This window comes from Leptonychotes weddellii, chromosome 3 (assembly GCF_054177405.1).
Source record: "Leptonychotes weddellii isolate Sample4059 chromosome 3, ASM5417740v2, whole genome shotgun sequence".
Taxonomy (NCBI): Eukaryota; Metazoa; Chordata; class Mammalia; order Carnivora; family Phocidae; genus Leptonychotes; species Leptonychotes weddellii.
In genome coordinates this window covers 162,864,331-162,884,569 of record NC_138371.1, presented here as the reverse complement: position 1 = coordinate 162,884,569, position 20,239 = coordinate 162,864,331, and the positions used below count along the sequence as shown (strand labels likewise).

The 20,239-nt window shown below is 38.1% G+C and overlaps 1 protein-coding gene across 2 annotated transcripts in view; it reads left to right on the top strand.

The window, feature by feature from the left end:
- The window catches only part of UGGT2 (UDP-glucose glycoprotein glucosyltransferase 2), a 178,217-nt gene that overhangs the window by 11,967 nt on the left and 146,011 nt on the right, over positions 1-20,239 (top strand). The window contains exons 2-4 of one of the 2 annotated variants that reach the window (XM_081815115.1): positions 4,726-4,808; positions 13,120-13,250; positions 13,749-13,861. In XM_081815115.1, the coding sequence (XP_081671241.1) occupies positions 4,726-4,808; positions 13,120-13,250; positions 13,749-13,861 (327 nt within the window). Of the gene's footprint in view, positions 1-4,725; positions 4,809-10,961; positions 11,383-13,119; positions 13,251-13,748; positions 13,862-20,239 lie in introns of those variants that run through there. The other variant, XM_081815116.1, reaches the window with a different exon arrangement.

The following is a 20,239-nucleotide window of genomic DNA, read 5'->3' as shown; positions in this document are numbered from 1 at the left end:
CTAAGGACTTAGAGGAAAGCAGGGAGTGTGATCGGGATGAAGCTTCTGTCATAGGAAATACTTATGTCCTCATGAGTAGAATGTTGGTAGAAGTAAGAACATTAAAGGCACTGCTAGTAAGAGTTCAGAAGGAAATGAGGGACCTGTTATTGGAAACAAAGATGATCCTTGTTTTATAGTGGCAGAAAGCTGGCTGAATTGGATTCTATAGTTGTGTGGAAAACAGAACTTGTAAGTGATGAACTTGGATAGCTAACTAAGGAGATTTCCTACAAAGCATTAAAAGTGTCTCCTGGTTTCTCCTTGTTTATAGTAAAATGCAAGAGGAAAGAGAAACTGAAGAAGGAGCTGTTAAGGAAAAAGGAAGGCAGGACTTTATAACTTGGGAGCTTCTCCACCTGTCCAGATTGCAAAGAGTGTTGAAATGAGGAAACTCAGTGTTGGGAATGCATGCTCTGGAAAGAAGACCACATAAAGGGCTGGACAGTCTTTTTCTAATTAGGTTTGGCATCTGACTCATGGGTCCACTCAACCATCTCAGCAGAAGCCAGGAATAGAGGTGGGCTTATGCAGGAAGGATCTGTGGAGGGTTTTTCTGTAATGGCATGACCCTGGTGAGACCTACAAGAGACTTACAAGGATTTTTATTACGTTGTATCAGCAGAAACATTGCCAGCTCATACAAAAGAGACAGAGACAGGATGAAATGAGACAGGGCTGTCAGACTTTCAAAATTCCATAGGCAGGAAATTGGCTGATACACTACTTGGCGGCAAACATGTGCTACCGTTCAAGAGACTGAGGGCAGAGCCATGGCAGGTGGCACAGCGAGTAGAGCAATAAACCACTGAGGATTATGAAACCCTTCAGGGCTTGAAACCTCATAGAATTTGTCCTGCTGTGTTTCGAACTCGTATGGGACTGGTAACTCCTTTATTCTTTCTAATTTTTCCCTTTTGGAATCGGAATGTCTATCTTTGGAATTTGGATTGCCTATCTCAACACTGCATTTTGGAAGCAGACAACTTGTTTTCTAGTTCACAGGTCCACATATGGAGAAGAATTTTGCCCCAGGATGGAGCATGCCCAGTGTCTCACTTATACCTGGTTTAAATGATTTACATGATGAAATGTGAGACTTCTGGTGATATTTCCATGCGCTTTTGGCTTAGAGATGATCCTCTAATGGGTTGAGATTACATTGGGGCTTGTTGAGATAGGGCATATGCGTTTTGTATGTGAGACAGATGTGGATTCTGGGGAGCCCAGGGTGGACTATAGTGGCTTGAATGGTGGCCCGCCCAAAAAAGATAAATCAAGATCCTGACTTTTGGAACTTGTTGTGTTAACTCTGACACCAGGAATTTAGACTTTTGGCCTCTAGAACTGTGAGAATAAATTTCTCTTGTTTTAAGCCACTACGTTTGTAGTAATTTGATATAGTAGCCCTAGGAAGGCAATGTAGTACTCTACTACAGTCTTTTCTTCACTGCCACCTTATTTATGGACCTACCATATTACTTTCTCTTTGGCTGATCCTATCCCCTGATAAAACTAATGTCTTTCTAGTATGTTCTCATAGCATTTGGTCAATACTTCTGTAATAATTCTTATTGCAAGGTATGTATGCTAACCTCTGCTGCAAAAATGTGAGCTTCAAGGGATAAGATTATTTCTTATTTACATTTATTTTGCCAAGGCACAGTGTATAGTGTAGGTGCTCAGTAAGTATTAGTAATAAGTGTTCGCTTGGTAGAAGCAATAAGAGTATTTCTTTTAAAGATTTATTTATTTGAGAGAGAGAGCATGAGTGGGAGGGGCAGAGGAGAGGGAGAGAGACTCTCAAGCAGACTCCCCACTGAGCGCAGAGCCTGATGACGGGCTCGATCTCACAACCCTGAGATTATGACCTGAGCCAAAATCAAGTCAGACGCCCAACTGCCTGAGCCACCCCGGGGCCCCAAGAGTATTTCTTAGTTATACTTGTTTTCCCAAGGCTCAGTACGAAAGAAGTAGGTGCCCAATAATGTTGATTCACCGGAAGGGACCTTATATTAGGTAGTGTCTTCTCCAGACCACCATCAGAATTACCTCTACAATATACTTGACCTGTGGAAACTGGTGTCCTTATGGCATTATCCAGACGGGATGCTTAGTGTTCCCTCATGCACTTACCTGTGAACAAATATAAATTGTCAGCAAGTCCTTTGTTATATAAAGTCTTTCCCACTACAGCTTTTATCTAGTGGTGCATGGCCCTATGATGGGCACTGTGTAGGGAGCAAAGATGAATGAGGTATGTCCCCTACCTAAAGAAATTTATAATTTAGGACTATTTGCTAGGGATAATTATAGACTGATGAGGCTAAATTTTTATAACACGTAACTTCTACATCAAAACTGCATTTTATTCCCCTGGTGTTGCTCTTGACGAAAATATTTTTTGGAATTTCACTTATAACTACTTTCATGCTCTTTCATACATATAAACCTATCTTCTTTGCAGATCACTTTTTTCCTCTGTGGTAGAACTTTTTTGGGAAACACTGTTATTTGGAGCTAAATATTGTTTAAAACAAGTGAACAAATTGGAAATGCTAGTTTTTTGTGTCTTTTTAAACTTTAGGTGAGGAACTGATTTCGATGATCTCTCAAGGATATTTATTTCCTCTTTTAAAATTAATGAGTTACTGGCAAATTGCCCCTGAAAGTAAATTCCAGAAGAGTTCCAAAAGTGCTGAGAGTAGTGGTATATTGAGGGAATAAGTGTGAAAATACATTCTCAAGGTGAACACTTGGAAGGATCATACTTAAATGTGTAAATTCTGGCGTACAAAAGTTTTGCCTGTGGTTGCACAGTATGTGAGTGTGTCTGTAGTTGTAGTCAAGTCGGTTAGGTATGAAGTGTTGCTCCCTGCTCTGCTTAAGATTTTGTACCATCCTTGACCTTTTCAGGTCACATCCTGTTTATTCCATTGTTTCTTCTGCTTTTAGCTTCTCTCTCTCTCTTTTTTTTTTTTAAATGCCATTGAGTTGGACACCATTAATAGCAAGAGTTGTTTATGCATTACTTTCAATTCCTGTGCTTATCATATTTATGTGGATAAACCAGTTTTTCTCCCCTCCTTTTGCCTTTTAGTGACCAGACTCACAAGAATTACTTTACATGTGTCGTGGATGTCCTCATACCTTCCATTTTTATTAAGCATTAGTTTAAATTTACCGAGACTAGAGAGAAAGATAAGATGGGTGATAAATCTGTATCATCTGTTTGATGGCTGTTCCCTTTCTAGTTTAAATAGTTGGATCTCGGGGTGCCTGGGTGGCTCAGTCGTTACGCATCTGCCTTCGACTCAGGTCATGGTTCCAGGGTCCTGGGATCGAGCCCCGCATCGGCTCCCTGCTCCATGGGAAGCCTGCTTCTCCCTCTCCCACTCCCCCTGCTTGTGTTCCTGCTCTCGCTCTCTCTATCAAATAAATAAATAAAATCTTTAAAAAAAAAATAGTTGGATCTACTTGCCTTTGGGTGTCTTGCACTTTGTTTTGTATAGGACTGAATAACCTCTCAATTATTTCCAAAGGTTTAATTTTTTATTTATTTTTGTCCCCATTATCTCCTAAGGTTTTAAATGGCTTTGGTCATTTTTTCTGACCTACACTCTGGAAAAATCAAAGTGGGCTTCAAGGCCAAAGACCTAATTCGATACACCAACTTCCTATTAATTTTTTCATTAAGGTATTTTCTGTTTTAAATAATAAAAAGATTGTCTATACAAATAAGTAGCTAAATAAAAATAATAGATATTATTTTTTGAGAGTGCGTGGGAGAGAGTGGGGGCGGAGGGGCAGAGGGAGAGAGAATCCCAAGTAGGCTCCACCACACCCAGCACAGAGCCCAGTGCCGGGCTTGATCCCAGGACCCTGAGATCATGACTTGAGCCAAAATCAAGAGTTGGACACCCAAACAACTGAGCCACCCAGGCGCCCCAAAAACATTTTTAAAAAATGTTTATAAAACCAGTTTTTGGTTGTGAAACATAGGCAGTCTATTTTTTTCTTTACCTTTATATAACACTCCATTACTGTTAAATTATACTTCTCAGTAATTTGCAATGACATTGATGGAGCTAGAGAGTACAATGCTAAGTGAAATAAGTCAAAGAAAGACAAAAACCATATGATTTCACTCATGTAGAATTTAGGAAACAAATGAGCAAAGGGAAAAAGACACAAACCAAGAAACAGACTCTTAACTGTAGAGAACAAACTGGTGGTTACCAGAGAGAAGATGGGATGCGTGAACTAGGTAATGGGGATTAAGGAGTACACTTGTGATGAGCACTGGGCGATGTATGGAATTGTTGAATCACTACATTGTACACCTGAAACTAATATAACACTGTATGTTAACTAAACGGTTATATAGTATAGAAACAAAATAAATTATCCATTTCTTAGTTATAGCTAATAATGAGGAAAAGCCAGAAGTAATTTCTCGTGCAATCTTTTCTAGTCACAAGTATATGCTTGTAAGTTGGGAATGATATCTCATGTAAGAATCATTAATTTGTTCTCTTTCTGCATTATAGTAAATGGAAATCAGTCACTTTAATTTTTGGAGGTTTTTATTTTAACCCTAAGGTATAATTTGGTTTTAAGGTATAGTTTCTCATTTCATTTCATTTTTCATTTCTGTCTATTAACTGATTACTTTTATTTTAATAGTGAATTTATGGCAGAAGAAAGTAATGAAAAATTTTGGCAGTTTTTGGAAACTGTACAAGAATTAGCAATTTATAAACGAACAGGTAGGTGATGTGAATACTGTAACTTAAAAAATTTGTATTTGTGTGCATACATTAGATATGTTTATTGTTTTTAATGTTAAGGGTGAAGTGTAAATGCTTAATTGGGTTAGTAAATCTGAATATTTGAAAAGATGTTTTAATGAAAATTATTCTAAGCATCCATTTCCAAAAAATAAAGGTTTAATACTTTATTATAAGAACTCTCACATAATTATCAGTGTTTGCAGATTGCATTATATCAAAGAGAACTAGAAATTGTTGAATTATGGCTTTCTTTTTACCTAGATTTATTTGAAATAGTATTAGTTTTGCATCTAGTAGTGTTGTTTTTTGGTTTTTTGGGTTTTTTTGCCAAAATTCTTTTAAAGAGATTTTTTTAATACTTGCCCTTAACAATCAGGTAAACTATGTGTTTTCATTTCACTATCTAGAAGATGCAGTTAGTCATTCCTTTTTAAATATATATGAATACATATTACATACCTGTATATATGCATATATCTTTAGAATGAACAAGTGTTTGTTAATATGTTTCTGAGAGAAGGTCAGTAGATTAAAGATACTGAAATGGGGTTTTAGCAGCAGAGGCTAAAAGGTTAATTACTAATTATTATAAAGAAAGGTTATTTTTCTGTCTCTACAGAGAACAGAATAAATATTAACATGGAATCCCTCAAGGGGGATTTCTTTAGCCTTGTAGACATGGGGAGAACTTCTTAACTATGGAGATTAAATAGTTTAGAGACAACTTACTGTGGTGATTAGTTTAATTTTGTTCTTGAATGTAAATGTTACCGAAACAACAGTTCTGATTATTTTAAGTGTTCATTTACTGGACTCCATTTGGCTCAGGTGGCCTTGAAGTTCAGCAGTTTTAGGATTTCATGAGCTAGGTTAAAAAAAATAGAGCAGACATGCCTTTCATGATATTTTAAACTGAAATGTTTTCAAAACCAAGTAATTTGCTCTTTTAAAAAAACTTTTACTGAAAAGCTTCATTATTTAATTATCATTATTTGAGTCATACTGTGCACTGCTGTAGATACTGGGAATACAAAGGTGAATAAATGTGATCAGTACTCCCCGGGTCCCACAATACTGTGAAGGGGACAGCGGAAGAGCCAGCTCTGCTCTGAGGTGGTAAGAGAGCTTCATAGAGCTTCATGGGCCGCGCTGACAAGGAAGTGCATGAAAAAGGGCACCTGGTCAGTACTTCAGAGAGAGCAGGACGGACTTTCTAGTGGTGAGTGTTGAAGTTCAGTGTGGATGATAGCAGCGGGAGCCAGGTATAGGGAAGGGAGAAGAGCAGAGGAATTTTGACCACTTACAGGTCGACTGGCAAATTGATGGGAAACTGTTGTTGGTTGGCTTTGTATTTGTCCTGATAATTTTAGTTTTGGTATTTGTGGTAAAAAAGGCTAGGTTAATATGTAAGGTTCTCACAGTTAAAAAATCCAACTTTTGTGGCCCTCACCTAAAATCCTAAATGTAGCTTTCCCAAATCTTTAGTTCTTGGTAGATACTTTATAGTCTCATTCAGTGCTATTCTCAAAAATTACTCTTACAGATTTTGAACTCTTTAGTTGCTTAGATGTGTCCATGTATTTTCCCTAAATGAAATGACATGTCTGGACAATCTGATGGCAGATGATTATTAACAAGTTGGAATATAAGTTTAGGAATACCTAAGCTCTACTTCAAGCATATAAAATAGGAGGTGTGTATTTCAGGGTTGAACCTAAAAGAAATTCTATTAAATAAGAATTACTAATACTGAAAATAGAATTCCATTAAAATTATTTATAATGGCAAGGGTCAAATGCATATGCTACATCATCACTGATACTGTTAGGTGTAGGAGAGGATGCTGTATATGAGCAGTTAAATATGTCGACTGTCAGACTTACTGAATTTACTTCAAGATATTATTATCCTAGAGGAAACATTTTAAATCCTCAGTTACGTGTAATTTTTTAGGTTGTTGAATCTCCATAAAACCCTGTAAATACTCTTTAATGAAGAATAATTCCAGTGATTTACTTGCCTAAAAAAGTTGTAAATATTGAAGATTTAACTTTTTGAATTCAGGTGCTAGTTTCATGCCATTTAGTGAGAACACTTTATATTATGTGTCAGCAAATTAAGACCTTTTAAACATTGAATTGCCTGATTTTTCAACCATTTTATATGGTTCTGCTATGGAGTTATGTATTTATTGATGCTTCAAGATTAAGTGGCATTGTATTAGCTAACCTATGAGTTTTGTGTGGTGAGTTAGAAATGTCAACCAAGGTTTACCTAATTCCAGAGTCCCTATTTATTTTTACTTCCCCATGTGCTCCACATAGAAGAAATTCATTCTCAAAATCCTTGGAAGATTTTAATGGTTTTTATACAAGTAAAGTTGCTTATATATTTTAATGGAAAGATTTTTGGAAAATGTTATGACATTTCTAACTCAGTTACTTATAACTGAGAACCGGGTTTGGATAGAAGGATGATTGCAGATTGGATGTGTCACATTTGAAATGCTTGTTGAATATCCAAGTGAAGATATTCTGTAAGCTGATATTTATGTGGGAGATTTAGGTGGTAAAAATCGAGGCTAAGGGGTAGGATTTGGGAGTTATCAGCACTAAGAGGGTAATTTAAGCTATAGGGAAGAGGTATAGAATGAGAAGAAAACAGATTCCAATGGCAGAACGCTGAAGAACATCGATGTTTAAGAACTAACCAGAGGAAGAACACACAATAGAGACTTAGGAGTACCCATAGAGGCAGGAGAAAACCTACAGTGTGATGTCATGAAAGCCAGGGACTGTTGAGTGGTAAGTGGTGGATGTTATCAAATACTATAGACAGATCAAATAATGTGAATATTAAGGTTTTAACAACAGAAAAATTATTGGTGATTTAGCTAGCAGTTTCACTGGTATAGTTATCAAAACTATGGTAGGGTGAGGTATGAGTCGAGGTTGGAAGCAGAGAAAGATATTGTTAAGTCTTTCAAGATGGACTGTGAAGCATGAAAAGATGCTCATGATCCCTCATTATCAGGAAAATACAAATCAAAACTACAATGAGTTGTCACCTCCAGTCAGAATGGCTAAAATTAATGACACAAGAAACAACAGGTGTTGGCGAGGATGCGGAGAAAGGGGAACCCTCCTACGCTGTTGGTGGGAATGCAAGCTGGTGCAGCCACTCTGGAAAACAATATGGAGGTTCCTCAAAAAGTTGAAACTAGAGCTACCCTACGACCCAGCAGTTGTACTACTGCATACTCACCCAAAGGATACAAAAATACTAATTTGAAGGGATACGTGCACTCCTATGTTTATAGCAGCACTGTCAACAATAACCAAATTATGGAAAAAGCCCAAATGTCCATCAAGTGATAATGGATAAAGAAGTAGTGTGATGTGTGTGTATACACACACACACATGCACACACACACTGGAATATTACTCAGCCATAAAAAAGAATGAAATCTTGACATTTTCAATGACCTGAATGGAGCTAAGTGAAATAAGTCAGAGAAAGACAAATACCATATGATTTCACTGTGTGGAATTAAGATACAAATGAACAAATGGTGGGCGGGAGGAAAACCAAGAAACAGACTCTTGATTATAGAGAATATACTGATGGTTACCAGAGGGGAGGTTGGTGGGGTGATGGGTTAAATGGGTGGTGGGCATTAAGGAGGGCACTTGTGATGAGCACCGGGTATTGTATGTAAGTGTTGAATCACTAAATTCTACACCTGAAGAAAAAAAAAAAAGATTGTGAAGCAAATAAGATGAATTAGTAGCAGACTGTGGAGGCTGCTGCTTTTTTTCCCCCCATGAAGGTGAGAGTGATTTATGTATATTAAAGGCCAGTAGGCAAAAATCAAGTAAAACCTGAGGCTGAAGAAAGAGGAAGGATATTGAAAGGGCAAAGTCCTTATTAGTAGTTTAGTGGGTGAGCCTGGATTGAGTTTTATTTTAATCTAATTTGTTTATAGAGAGCTCAAGTGAACAGGGGGAGAGGGAGAGAGAATCCCAGGCAGGTTCCACATCCAGTACAGAGCCTCATGCAGGGCTCGGTCTCATGACCCTCAGATCATGACCTGAGCTGGAATCAAGAGTTGGATGTTTAACTGACTAAGCCACCCAGGTGCCCCTGAATTTAGTTATTTTAAAACATCAGCTAAAATAGTCCAGTGCATCCATCTTGTGATTGAGGTGATCTTGCAAGTTAAGCCTAAATTATAGAACCTAAACCCCTGAACCCTACATCCATCTCTACATTAGAGACCTTAACAGTGACCGGTGACAAAATTTAATGTCTGTTGTCAGGCACGACTCATATTTGTTTCTGTTGACTCTGTTTTCATGGATGACTGATCCCTTTTTGACTGATACAGTCTTAGTTAGGCTATTACACTAATTCTGGCTATTTTTTTGTTGGCCCTGTAGCTATTACATCTTTTTTAAGATGAGTTTTTAAGATAAAATCTCTTCTCTGATCTGTGCTGCTCTTACTGTTGAAGGTGAGTCTTACATTATTTTTTTATTCTTGAGGGAAACTCACCATAAGTCCCTGAGAAATCATCTATAGTTTAAGAAGTAGGAGTGAATGAGCATACGCCTATTCTATATAACTCTTTAAAAGTACTGCATTAGGAATGTCTTACGGCCTAGACGGAAGAGACCTATACATTTCTTAAACATTAATTCCAGAAATGTATTGAAGACCGATTTGGTGTGCCAGGAGCAGAAAGGTACAACTGAAAGCCTAGAAAAGATTCCTGCCTTCACAGCTTATAGCTTAATGGGAGGGACAGCATTAACAAATTTACAAATAATTTTTCATTAGTTTTGAGACTTGATCTAGAGATGGTATGGACCTGTCAGCGTGTATAACAGGATCTGGACTGGGAGTCAGGGAAAACTCTCCAAAACAAATGACTCTTAAGCTGAGGTTTGCTGAATAGGAGTTGGCTGAGCATGCACTGCTTACCCTTCTGCATTTTGTACCAGAGGAGTGGCGTGTGGAGGCCCAGCGTTGTTAGCCTCTTCTCTCTGTGGGTATGGTCTCTTGGTCCCCTAGAGGCAGTGATGAGATAGCTAGTGATCCTTTCTTCCCCTCACCACCATCTGATTTGGGTCACCACTATTCTTAGTTTTCATCTTTGTATTCTTAAGTATACATGAGCTTCTACTGCTTGCTTTGTTGGCTTCAGTGATATTCTTTTATTCCCAGCTAACATTTATGGGGAATTACCGAGCTTACTTTACTTTCCACTTAATTTCCCCTTTGTTGCAGGTTAGTCAGTGGTATGCTTTTCTGCACCACTGGGCCGTGCAGCATTTACATAGTCTTCTGTAAATCTCAGCTCCTTCATTTGGTCTTGTTTCTACAGTTAAGTATATTCAGAGCTCACCATCAAACTTTATGCTACAGTTCCTCCAGTTATTTCTCAGTTAGGTAAAGCTTGCTCCCTAGTTGATGCCTCATGAACAACAACTAGGAATAATAGCCTTGAGTTCTTCACATACAGGACTATGTATGCATGAATTTTATACTTCAGATTTTAAACTTCAGAGTTCCTTAGTTTTACTAGAAAATATTGCAGTGCTAACCATTCTGAGTCTTCATTCTTAGATATGTAGACTCACTGTTCCTTTTAATTCTGGAGAGTTCTCTGTTCATTCTCTTCTATTCCTTTGATGTTCTGCATCAGGGATATAATTATATATACCATAGATCCCCTTTGCTGGACTTCTGGATCTGTCATTTACTTTTAAATCTTTTTTTCATCTTCTGTTCTTTTTATTTCTGTTTCACTTTCTTCACATTTTCCCTGCATATTCTCTATTTCTGTTTTTCCTGATTCTTTTTACTTTTGTGTTACCTCTAGTTTAGTCTGTATTTTCTGGTATTCTTTCTTGTTCTCTCCTTAGTTCTTTCAGGACGGTTTGCATATCCCCCTGTTTTTTAGTTCTCTCATTCTTGAGCTTTTTATCAAGAACTGTAAAGGGGCTGAAGTTTTTTTTTTATCCTACTTGCAAGCTAAAAACTTAGCTTCCCACGGTTTCAAGGATCAAACATAAGACATGAGACATGAGAGTCCTGGATCAGAACTTGAAAGACTTTCTAACTGACCAAGGGAAATCTCCCAAGTGGGCCACAGCTCTCTCTTCTCAGCCACGACCCATTATAGTAACTTTTGAGGCTTTTTTCTGTCCTGTTTGAAAGGATCTAAGGTTGGCGTGATAGACTGTAGGAGTTGTTGAATCGTAAGTTGGTTGTAATTCTGCATTATGTACTCCATCCTCTCCTCTGCCAGGCAAGCAAAAGTTCTAATGACTTTCCGGCCTTCTGTCTATAGTGATAACAGATTTCCTTCCTTTTCACTTCGTGTAGGTATGCATGTCCGTAGCTCTTGTCTGAAGAAGGTCAAACTATTCTAATCCAAGATAGGTCTTTGTACTTGTCACAGTGGGTTGGACTTGAAGCTGACAAAACCACTGGTGGGGAAGTCCACTTGCATGGAAGAGAGTTAACAACTAAGACCTCATTTGGGTAAATGCCTTTGAATCTACTGCCCAGTTCTTGATCTGTAACCTCTTCCTTATTTTCTTTTCAATAATAGGCAACAAAGTGAAGGACCATTGATTGTCTGATTGACCATACAATTTTATCAGTATATTCACTATCAATTTATAAGGACTTCCTTCAAATTCTCGCAGTTGACCCATGAGGCTGGGTCTTTTCTCCTCCAAAAATCTGTGTATCTGTCAGCATTCCATCTCTGTTGTCAGATCTGTCAAGTACTGTAAAGGATCTCAGATTTTTACCGTTTCCAAGCTAACAGATTAGTTTCATGGATGCTACAGAAGACCTGAAACCCCTGGATGAGAGATGGAGGACTTTATTACTCAAAGAAAAAGCAGCACCCCCCATGTCCACATATTTGTGCTGGTTCCCTGAGCCCCGATTCCCACAGGGCACCATAGAGGGCCAGGTGACACCTGAATGAATGGGTTGTAGTAAGGAGAGGAGCCAAGGGTCAAGAGCCCAGCACCTTTTGAACAAGTAGTAGACACTGTAGCAGTCAGCAAACGGTCCAGTCTCCCCCAGTACCCCCAAAGTTTCTCCTTCCACGCAGCACCCTCTCCCCCCCCCCGCCACAGGAGCGTGTCTGTAGTTACACATTCCTTTTGTCCTCCCTTTTCACATCCAGGAACCTCACATCTGTGGGTGAGGTAAAGATCTGAGTCTACCTTAGCTCTGCTCTTTTAATGAAGTTTCTCCTATCAGTTGGTAACTTAGTACCAGGGAGTAAAGGAGTGAGGAAATGAGCAGAGAATGGCTGGGGCCAGCTTATGGGGACCAGCTTACAGGGGCCATGCTGGCTTACGGGGGCCAGGCTTACGGGGCCTATGCCAGCTTATGGGGGCCAGCTTATGGGGCCAGCTTACGGGGCTATGCCAGCTGGCTCCAGAGCTGTTGTGCTGTTGCCCTGCCACCTCTGGCTGGCACAGGGGCAACAGTGCAGATGATATTACACCCCAGGCGGTGCAGACAAGAGGAAAGGGCAAAAATAGATGGTTCTTTCCCCGCTTACCCCATGAGTGTCACCAGGCCCTCTTCAGCTCTTGGCTTCCATTCTGCGGTCCTTCTCCCAGCCACATGATCTCCATCTCCCCAGGGGTGCCCAGGAGTTCTTAAACTCTAGGATTCATCCTCTTTGGTTGTTCAGGACCTTTGCAGACGGGTTTAGAGGAGGGAAACAGCAGTTCAGGTTATTTGTTGTATACAAGAAGACATTTCTCGTATGCTCTAAGGTCTGCTTCAAATTCTGTCTCCTAAAGCATTCTGGACACACTAATTGCTCTAGGCTATGTGTACTAAATCTGAGTGGAATTTATTTATACGTGTCATTTAAAATTTATTAAGTCATATTTAATTTTTTTGTGCTGTTCTTAGTCTCCTCTTAAATTGTAGGTAGGCCCTGCATCTTATCCTTGTATTATAACCCCACAGCCTTTGAGTGAATTAATCTGATATGCTGGCATCTTCCAAATAGATTTTAATGGCAGGATTATTTTCACCTGGACTCCTATCGCTTGATTGTATACTTCACTGGAGTATCCAAATGAAGTTAATAAACCAGATCTTGATTTTCCATTTTTCTCCAACACCACCCATAACCAAACTTCAGATTTGATGATACTAAGTTAGCTTTACAGTAGAGTTGTGCCAATGTGTTGAAAATGAAAATAACATCCTTTCTCTTGAATTTTTTTTTTTTTATAGAATCAGCTTATTCTCATTACAACTTAATCCTGAAGAAAGCTGGACAATTCTTAGACAATTTACATATCAATCTCTTAAAGTTTGCTTTCTCTATAAGGGCGTACTCACCAACTATTCAGATGTTTCAACAGGTATGTAGAAGTAGCCCCTGCTTGTGCGCATGCACGCGCACTCGCTCGCTCTCGCTCGCTCGCTCTCGCTCTCGCTCTGACAAAACCCTGGGGAAAAAAATCCTATAGACTTATACCTGCTTCCATAGCCTGTCATTGATTGTATTATCATTGTTAATCAATTATAATTGAATACATTATGTAATTTTATAGTTATTTGGAATAAGGAAATTATGAGAACAAATGATTATTGAAATTAACTATAATTAAAATTTTAATTTGAAGGCATTTTTTTTCTTTTTTGATGGCAATTTTCAGTGACTTTGAAGCATGTCCCTACTATAAAGTTGATTTTGTTCAAGTATTTGATTCTGCCTGCGTATAGATATTTTTTACTTTAATTAGAGCAATAGCTTAATAGTAGTTGATGAGTTACTTTAATCAAAGGAATATATGAGTTTTAAAGATCATGTTGTAATTATCAACTACTGTAGCTAAATATAATCTTTGAAATCTTAGATTGCAGCTGATGAGCCCCCGCCAGATGGCTGTGATGCATTTGTGGTTATCCATAAAAAACACACCTGTAAAATTAATGAACTTAAAAAGCTGCTGAAGAAGGCTACTTCAAGGTAAGTTCATGATAGCCTATGGTGAAAGACATGCTTTATAAAAAGAGATGAGGGTTGAAATAGCAGAAATTTCTTATAATAAAAATTTTTAATAATGAAGATACTGCTTATTAAAGAATGTACTCTATTGAAAAATTGAATCTATCTGAGTTGGTAGTTCAAGTCCTTTTCTAAAATATACAAGTATTTTCAATATTTTTTCTCATTAGCTTTTGATTTTAGAATATAAATTATACCAAAATACCATAAAATACATTAAATATGTTTTATATAATCCTAGATTGTTTTTTCAAATAAACACACAAAACTGCATTTATTTGGACTCTATCTCTTTAAATATAAACTGAATGTATAACTTGGGAATAAAAAAATAATAATACAGTAATACAGAGTACAGAGTTGCTTTGTTATAATGTATTTTTAAAAACTTTTTTACTTCTTCCAAGTATTTAATACAAATGGATATGGATGGGCAGTCAAAAGGAAATTATTAATTTACTAGTACCAGTATATGTTTTACTGTCTGATTTATTTATACTTTAAAAAGTTTTAAAGTTGTTTCTATAATTTTGAAGGAGTTCTTTATATATTAAACAGTAATATATACTTAGTAATTCATATCAGTACTTTCTTGGTTGTTGTAAACCTTTTAAAATATTTTCTTGCATTTTATATTAATTTTAATATACAGAAGCCTCTTTAATTTTATGTAGCCCAAATTTTCTTTTATGTGTGTGTTTTTATACTTACAGCTTTTTCCAAACCTGAGAGATTTTAACTATTATTTTCCAGTAGCTTTCCTAAAGTTTTTCCTTTCATTTTTCCATAAACTTTTAATCCATGTAAGTTATTGTTATCAAAGGTAAGGATCCAGTCAGATCTTTTTCCCTTCAGGTGACTAGTTGATTATATATTCATTATATTTATGTTATGCTCTATTTCATAGCTGTCCAGTACATTAACTGTTTCTTGTAGCAGTGCCATGCTGTTTTAGTATTTATTGTTTTATAATATATTCTGATATCTCACAGGACAATTTCATTGCTGCTTTATTTCCTCCAAATTTTTTTAGCTCTTCGCGGTTATTGATGCTTTCAAAATAACATTAGAGTCCTTTTTCTCCTGCCAAATTGCCTCTCTAAAAAGCCTTGGTAGGATTTTAATTAGAATTACATTAAACCTGTTGATTAAGAGCAATTTAAATCTTTATTATATTGAGTCTCTCAACAGATGACATGGTATGTCTTCTGTTCATACCTTTTTTGTTCATACCTTTTAAAATGTTAAAGTTTTGTAATTTTATGTTTTTAAAATCAGAAATAAGTTATCTATTTATTTATTGAGATGAGTACAAAGTTTTTCTCATTGGACATACTGTGTAGTATGGTAATGTATATTAAAATATTGTACCATCTTTGCATTTGTTATGGTGTGGGATATCTTAATTTCTATTAAATTAAGATTGCTTATGTTTTAAGATTCATGCTTCTATTTTAATAGATGAGATTAGCTATTAATTATAAATGCTATCTTTTTAAAACCATCATTTTAGCTTCATACAGTGAATTAGGCAACCATGTTATTTCTTTAAATTCTGTTCTTGTACATATATATGTCATAGAAAAGTATATCATAGAAATGATCAATTCCTTTTTTTTTTTTAAATATAGCAGTTTATTTCTCAAAGGAGTCTGAACCGGGTGTTTTGATACTTGTATTTAAGTTTTAGATCCATTAAGCTTCTATGAAAAGTACTTCTGCTATGTTTTAGGGGTGTTTGCATTGAACTTTTATTTTATTAAGTATAGTTGATATACAACGTTATATTCACTTCAGGTGCACAACATAGTAATTCAACAATTCTGTACTTTCTCTGGTGCTCACCATGATAAGTGTGGTTATCCTCTGTCACCGCACAACATTATTACAGTATTATTGGCTTTATTCCTTATGCTGTACTTTTTTTTATCTCTGTGACTTATTTTATAACTAGAAGTCTGTACCTCCTTAATCCCCTTCACCTATTTTGCCCATCCCTTCCCCTTCTCTGGGAGCCACCAGTTTGTTATCTGTATTTATCAGTTTCTGGTTGTTTTAATTCATTTATTTTGCTTTTTCGATTTCACATATAAGTGAAATCATATATTTGTCTTTCTCTTATTTCACTTAACACAACACCCCCTAGATCCATCCATGTTGTCACAAATGGCAAGATCTTCAATTCCTTTATAGCTTTTTTTTCCCCTTTATAGCGTTAATAGACTGTGAAATTGTCAGCCCTTGTGCATTTTTTTTCTTTTCCTAGTGCATTTTTAAAACAATTTTGGTGACTTTTAAAATTAATTTTTGATGTCTGGCTTTATAATTTTCTTAAATATTGAATATTTAGGTATTAAATATAAAATTAAGATTAAAAAGAGGTTAACATCAAGCTTTTGGGAGAGGCCATCTGCAATGGACCCTGTGAGCCTTGCATGTTCTTGGTCTGATGAGTAGAAAGTGGAAGACCCTGACTGCTCTTTACCTGAGACATTTCTCAGGGTTGTGTTTGTATCAGGCAACCTGGAGGAATGAGGTGATTTTTCCCTATGGAAAGAAGAGCAGGCTTGTTTACTGCTTGCTATAAAACAGTGGTTCCCCAAGTATAGTGTCCCTCAGCTACAACGTACACCCACTATTTGTGTAGTATCCATTTAGGTCCATATTTTGCCCATCCCACCCCCACCACCAGGAAATGATAAAAACCTAACTTAATGTTTTGTAAGTAGGGTAAAGTCAAACCTTAGATCTTTAACAGTTCTTGACAGTTTTAGAAACAAGGGTGAGATGATGATGGACACATGGCTTTCCAGAAGAGGAAGAACAAGGGCCACATGGTTGGAGGAAGACAAAAACTCAACACTTAAAACTTTTCCCTACTGCCCTCCTCTCTCTCCCCCTGCCATTTTGTACTCTCTGCTCCTGGCTGGGTGGGAGCAGTTTTCTGATAACCCTGTCACAGCTCCTTGATATATGTTCCTACAGGGAAAGGCACCCAAACTCAACTGATGGGGTTTGGAAGGTGTTCATGATGGGCAAGGGTTTAAAATGATCTCTAGACCAATTCGATGAAGTTTTATTATTTTGGCTTCCATGACTGAATTACGTTTGGCACTGATACTGTTTCTGTTTATACTGTGAATGCTCTGAATGCTCATGAAGTCTCAGGGGAGACTGCCACATGTACCATCTGTTCCCAGGTGAACAGCATAGAATCTCAGGAGGAGAAAGTTGAGCCAGAATCCCATCCCAACTTTAGTTACAGTCTGAGTGGCGGCTGGACTACCCACAGGCAGTTTCGAGTACAACAGCGCCACCTGCGTGACTCGGACATCAAGTACACTCCTTTTTAAAAAAGCAGCTCCTAGGGGGCTCTTAAGCTCGTACTGAAACTGACGGCCTGACCCAGGGAAGCCTTGTGACTCTAACATCTGATGTTTTACATTTTGGCATAGGTCAAATAGGATTCAGTGACTAACGAGATAGAGGGACCCAACAAGTCCCTGGTCGATTGAAAATGGTATATTCAAGTGCATAGTTGTTTTGCCTTATCATGATCTTCGATTTACATGGAAAAGTGGTAGCAACCCTTTGGGACAAACCCTGTGCCCTATTCCACTACCTCAGGTAAAGTTCTGGCTCAGTGGGGCCCTCAGTCCACAGTGGTTTCCCTTAATGCCTGGGCTGCGTTACTGTTATGTTCAGCTAAGTTAAAGCTGGTGGTATCTTCAGGGTCCTGTTACTGTTCAGTCGACCACAGCTATGTAACACCAAAAGCAGATGTGGTCACTGCAGTCAGCAGACAAAATTCAAGGCAGTGCTCTATTCCTGACTAGTCTCTGACCCCTTGGTGAAAGTTGGTACATTTATGCTGACTCTCGGACTGTTGCCAGTGGCCTGCCCGTCTGGTCGGCCACTTGGAAGACCACCAACTGGCAGAGTAAAGGCACACTCTTTGGGGCTGTACACTGTGGACATAAATTGCAGCCGCCCATCTGCCAGTCTGAGTTATTTCTGTAAACGTACACAGCGTTAGGCCCATTCTTTTAGTCTGAAGTCAAGCTGCTTACCACTTAAAACCTAATCCCTTACTACTTCAAACACAAGAACTTTCTAGCCAAAAAAAGGTAGAATCATTTGTCTCTTCCCTACCTCCTGTTTAAAGATCTGTGCTCTGGATCTGCCCTAAAACTTGACAGATATTATATATGTAAATACATATGTATTATGTATTTGGGAGAAAGTGACAGCAGTCATCGCCATCCTAAATTAGTATTACTTGCTCCCCCGCCCCCAACAAGGAAATAAAACTATTGAGGAATATTTTTTTGGAAATTGGAATGGTGAAAATACCACATAGAAAAGAAAGACATCTTTGATGCCCTAAATGTGTTATGATTTAAAAAAAGGAAAAAATAAACCAAGTGTTCAGCTCAACCAAAGGGAAAAGAAAATAATATGAATGTAAAAGGTAATAGAATTGTTCTTTTCTGTTGTTCTAATCAGTAATTTCTTTAAAGAAAAAAACAAAATCTAACCTGAAAAACATGAAAGAAAATAAAAACTGAAGAAAATTTAGGAATGAGGAACATCTGTAGAGGGAAAAAAATTAAAATATTACTGTAAATATATATGCAAATACATAAGTTATTTGCTTACAAAAGAAAAAAAAAACAACCACTATGGACAAATATCCATAGGTTATAAAACCAAGGATTATGTGCCTAAAGTTCCCAAAAAGAAAAAAAAAATGTGTTAACCTAAATGCTATATATAGCTTCTCTCAGGCTGGGGAATTGATTTTGTCCTGCCTACAAGCTAATAAGCTTGCCTTTGACTGTTTCATGGATTCTGGCCCAAGACAGGAGGCTCTGGGGTCAGAAGCAAAGAACGGTACTCTTCGTGGCCACGAGCAGCGTGAGCGTTAGCCTGCTGGCACTAGTTCCTATGGCTATACATTCCCCAGGCATGAAAGTGGGCCCACAAGAACACTACACGAGCAGTTGGGATTGCATCACAGCTGAGGGACACGGAGCTTGGGGAACCTAGGACTTATAACAAGCAGTAAGCAACCTGCTGTTTGTGCCAGAGGGAGACCTTAACATACCCCTCAAAGTCTCTTGCTGCAAACCCTGAGAAATGGCCTATCATAGTCTTGATGTCTCCAGCAAAACAGTCAATGGCTCTGGCAGAAGGCCTCTCCCAATAGTCCATCCCTGGGCCTGACAAATTCTTGACCAAACTCAGCATTTCTGTGACGGTGCTCCTCATCAGCCATTCTGCTGTCTCAGAAAGCCTTTAATGAAGGCTACTCTCAACAGGGCTCCAAGCAGCAGGATGAGCTCCATCTGCAGGATTAGCCTCAACCATGCCCACAGGGTCCCAGATTCAGCCGACTGTGAATAAGTCCCAGGGGGACGAGTATGTCCTATGTCAGACAGATGGGCTGTAGTAGGATGTCAGTCTGTTATCCCTTAAAACCTGTACAGGAGAGTTTATACCTACCTGATCTTTGCTGTCACTGGAGAAATTCCCTGGGGACAGTAAACAGGCCCAAAACGCAAGCCCTGTCCCCAGTGGAAACATTCTGTGCCTGCTTTCCCCAAATACAGACAGAAACCCCGAAAGTGGCACATGTCACTCCAGTTCCAAAACTGTTGAACTCGCACCTGGTAGCTGCAGTCTCTGTCTTCATGCTGCCTCACGTAAGGCTGCTCCCGGCCCAGAAGTACACAAGTTTGCATCATCAAGATGAAGTTGTGCCAGTCTGCATATTTATGCGTGAATTTGGGGGGGGGAGGTCTACACTCAGGAGACCTTTGTCTCTGGAAAATCTATCCCCTTTCTTGTAATTTTTCCTTTTATTTTCCACTTAAAGATTTATCTACTAGCATTGTTTCATTAGCAGCCTTCCCAATTACAATAATAAATTATTTGAAAACATCTTCTTTCAGACAATACTAAAATGTAAGATATCCTGTATAAATTCTGAAATGTACTTCTACAGTACTGATTTGATAAAAATCAGTAATTTTAATAATCCATTTGACTTAGTGCCATTTGAGTTCCAAGGTATCAATTAAAATTAATGAAATGATTTTTTTTTTTTTTTTAAGATTTTATTTATTTGACAGAGACCGAGCGAGAGAGGGAACACAAGCAGGGGGAGCAGGAGAGGGAGAAGCAGGCTTCCTGTGGAGCAGGGAGCCCGATGCGGGGCTCGATCCCAGGACCCTGGATCATGACCTGAGCCAAAGGCAGATGCTTAACGACTGAGCCACCCAGGCGCCCCTGAAATGATTTTAATAATTTCATCTGGTTCGATTCCTTTTTACTTTT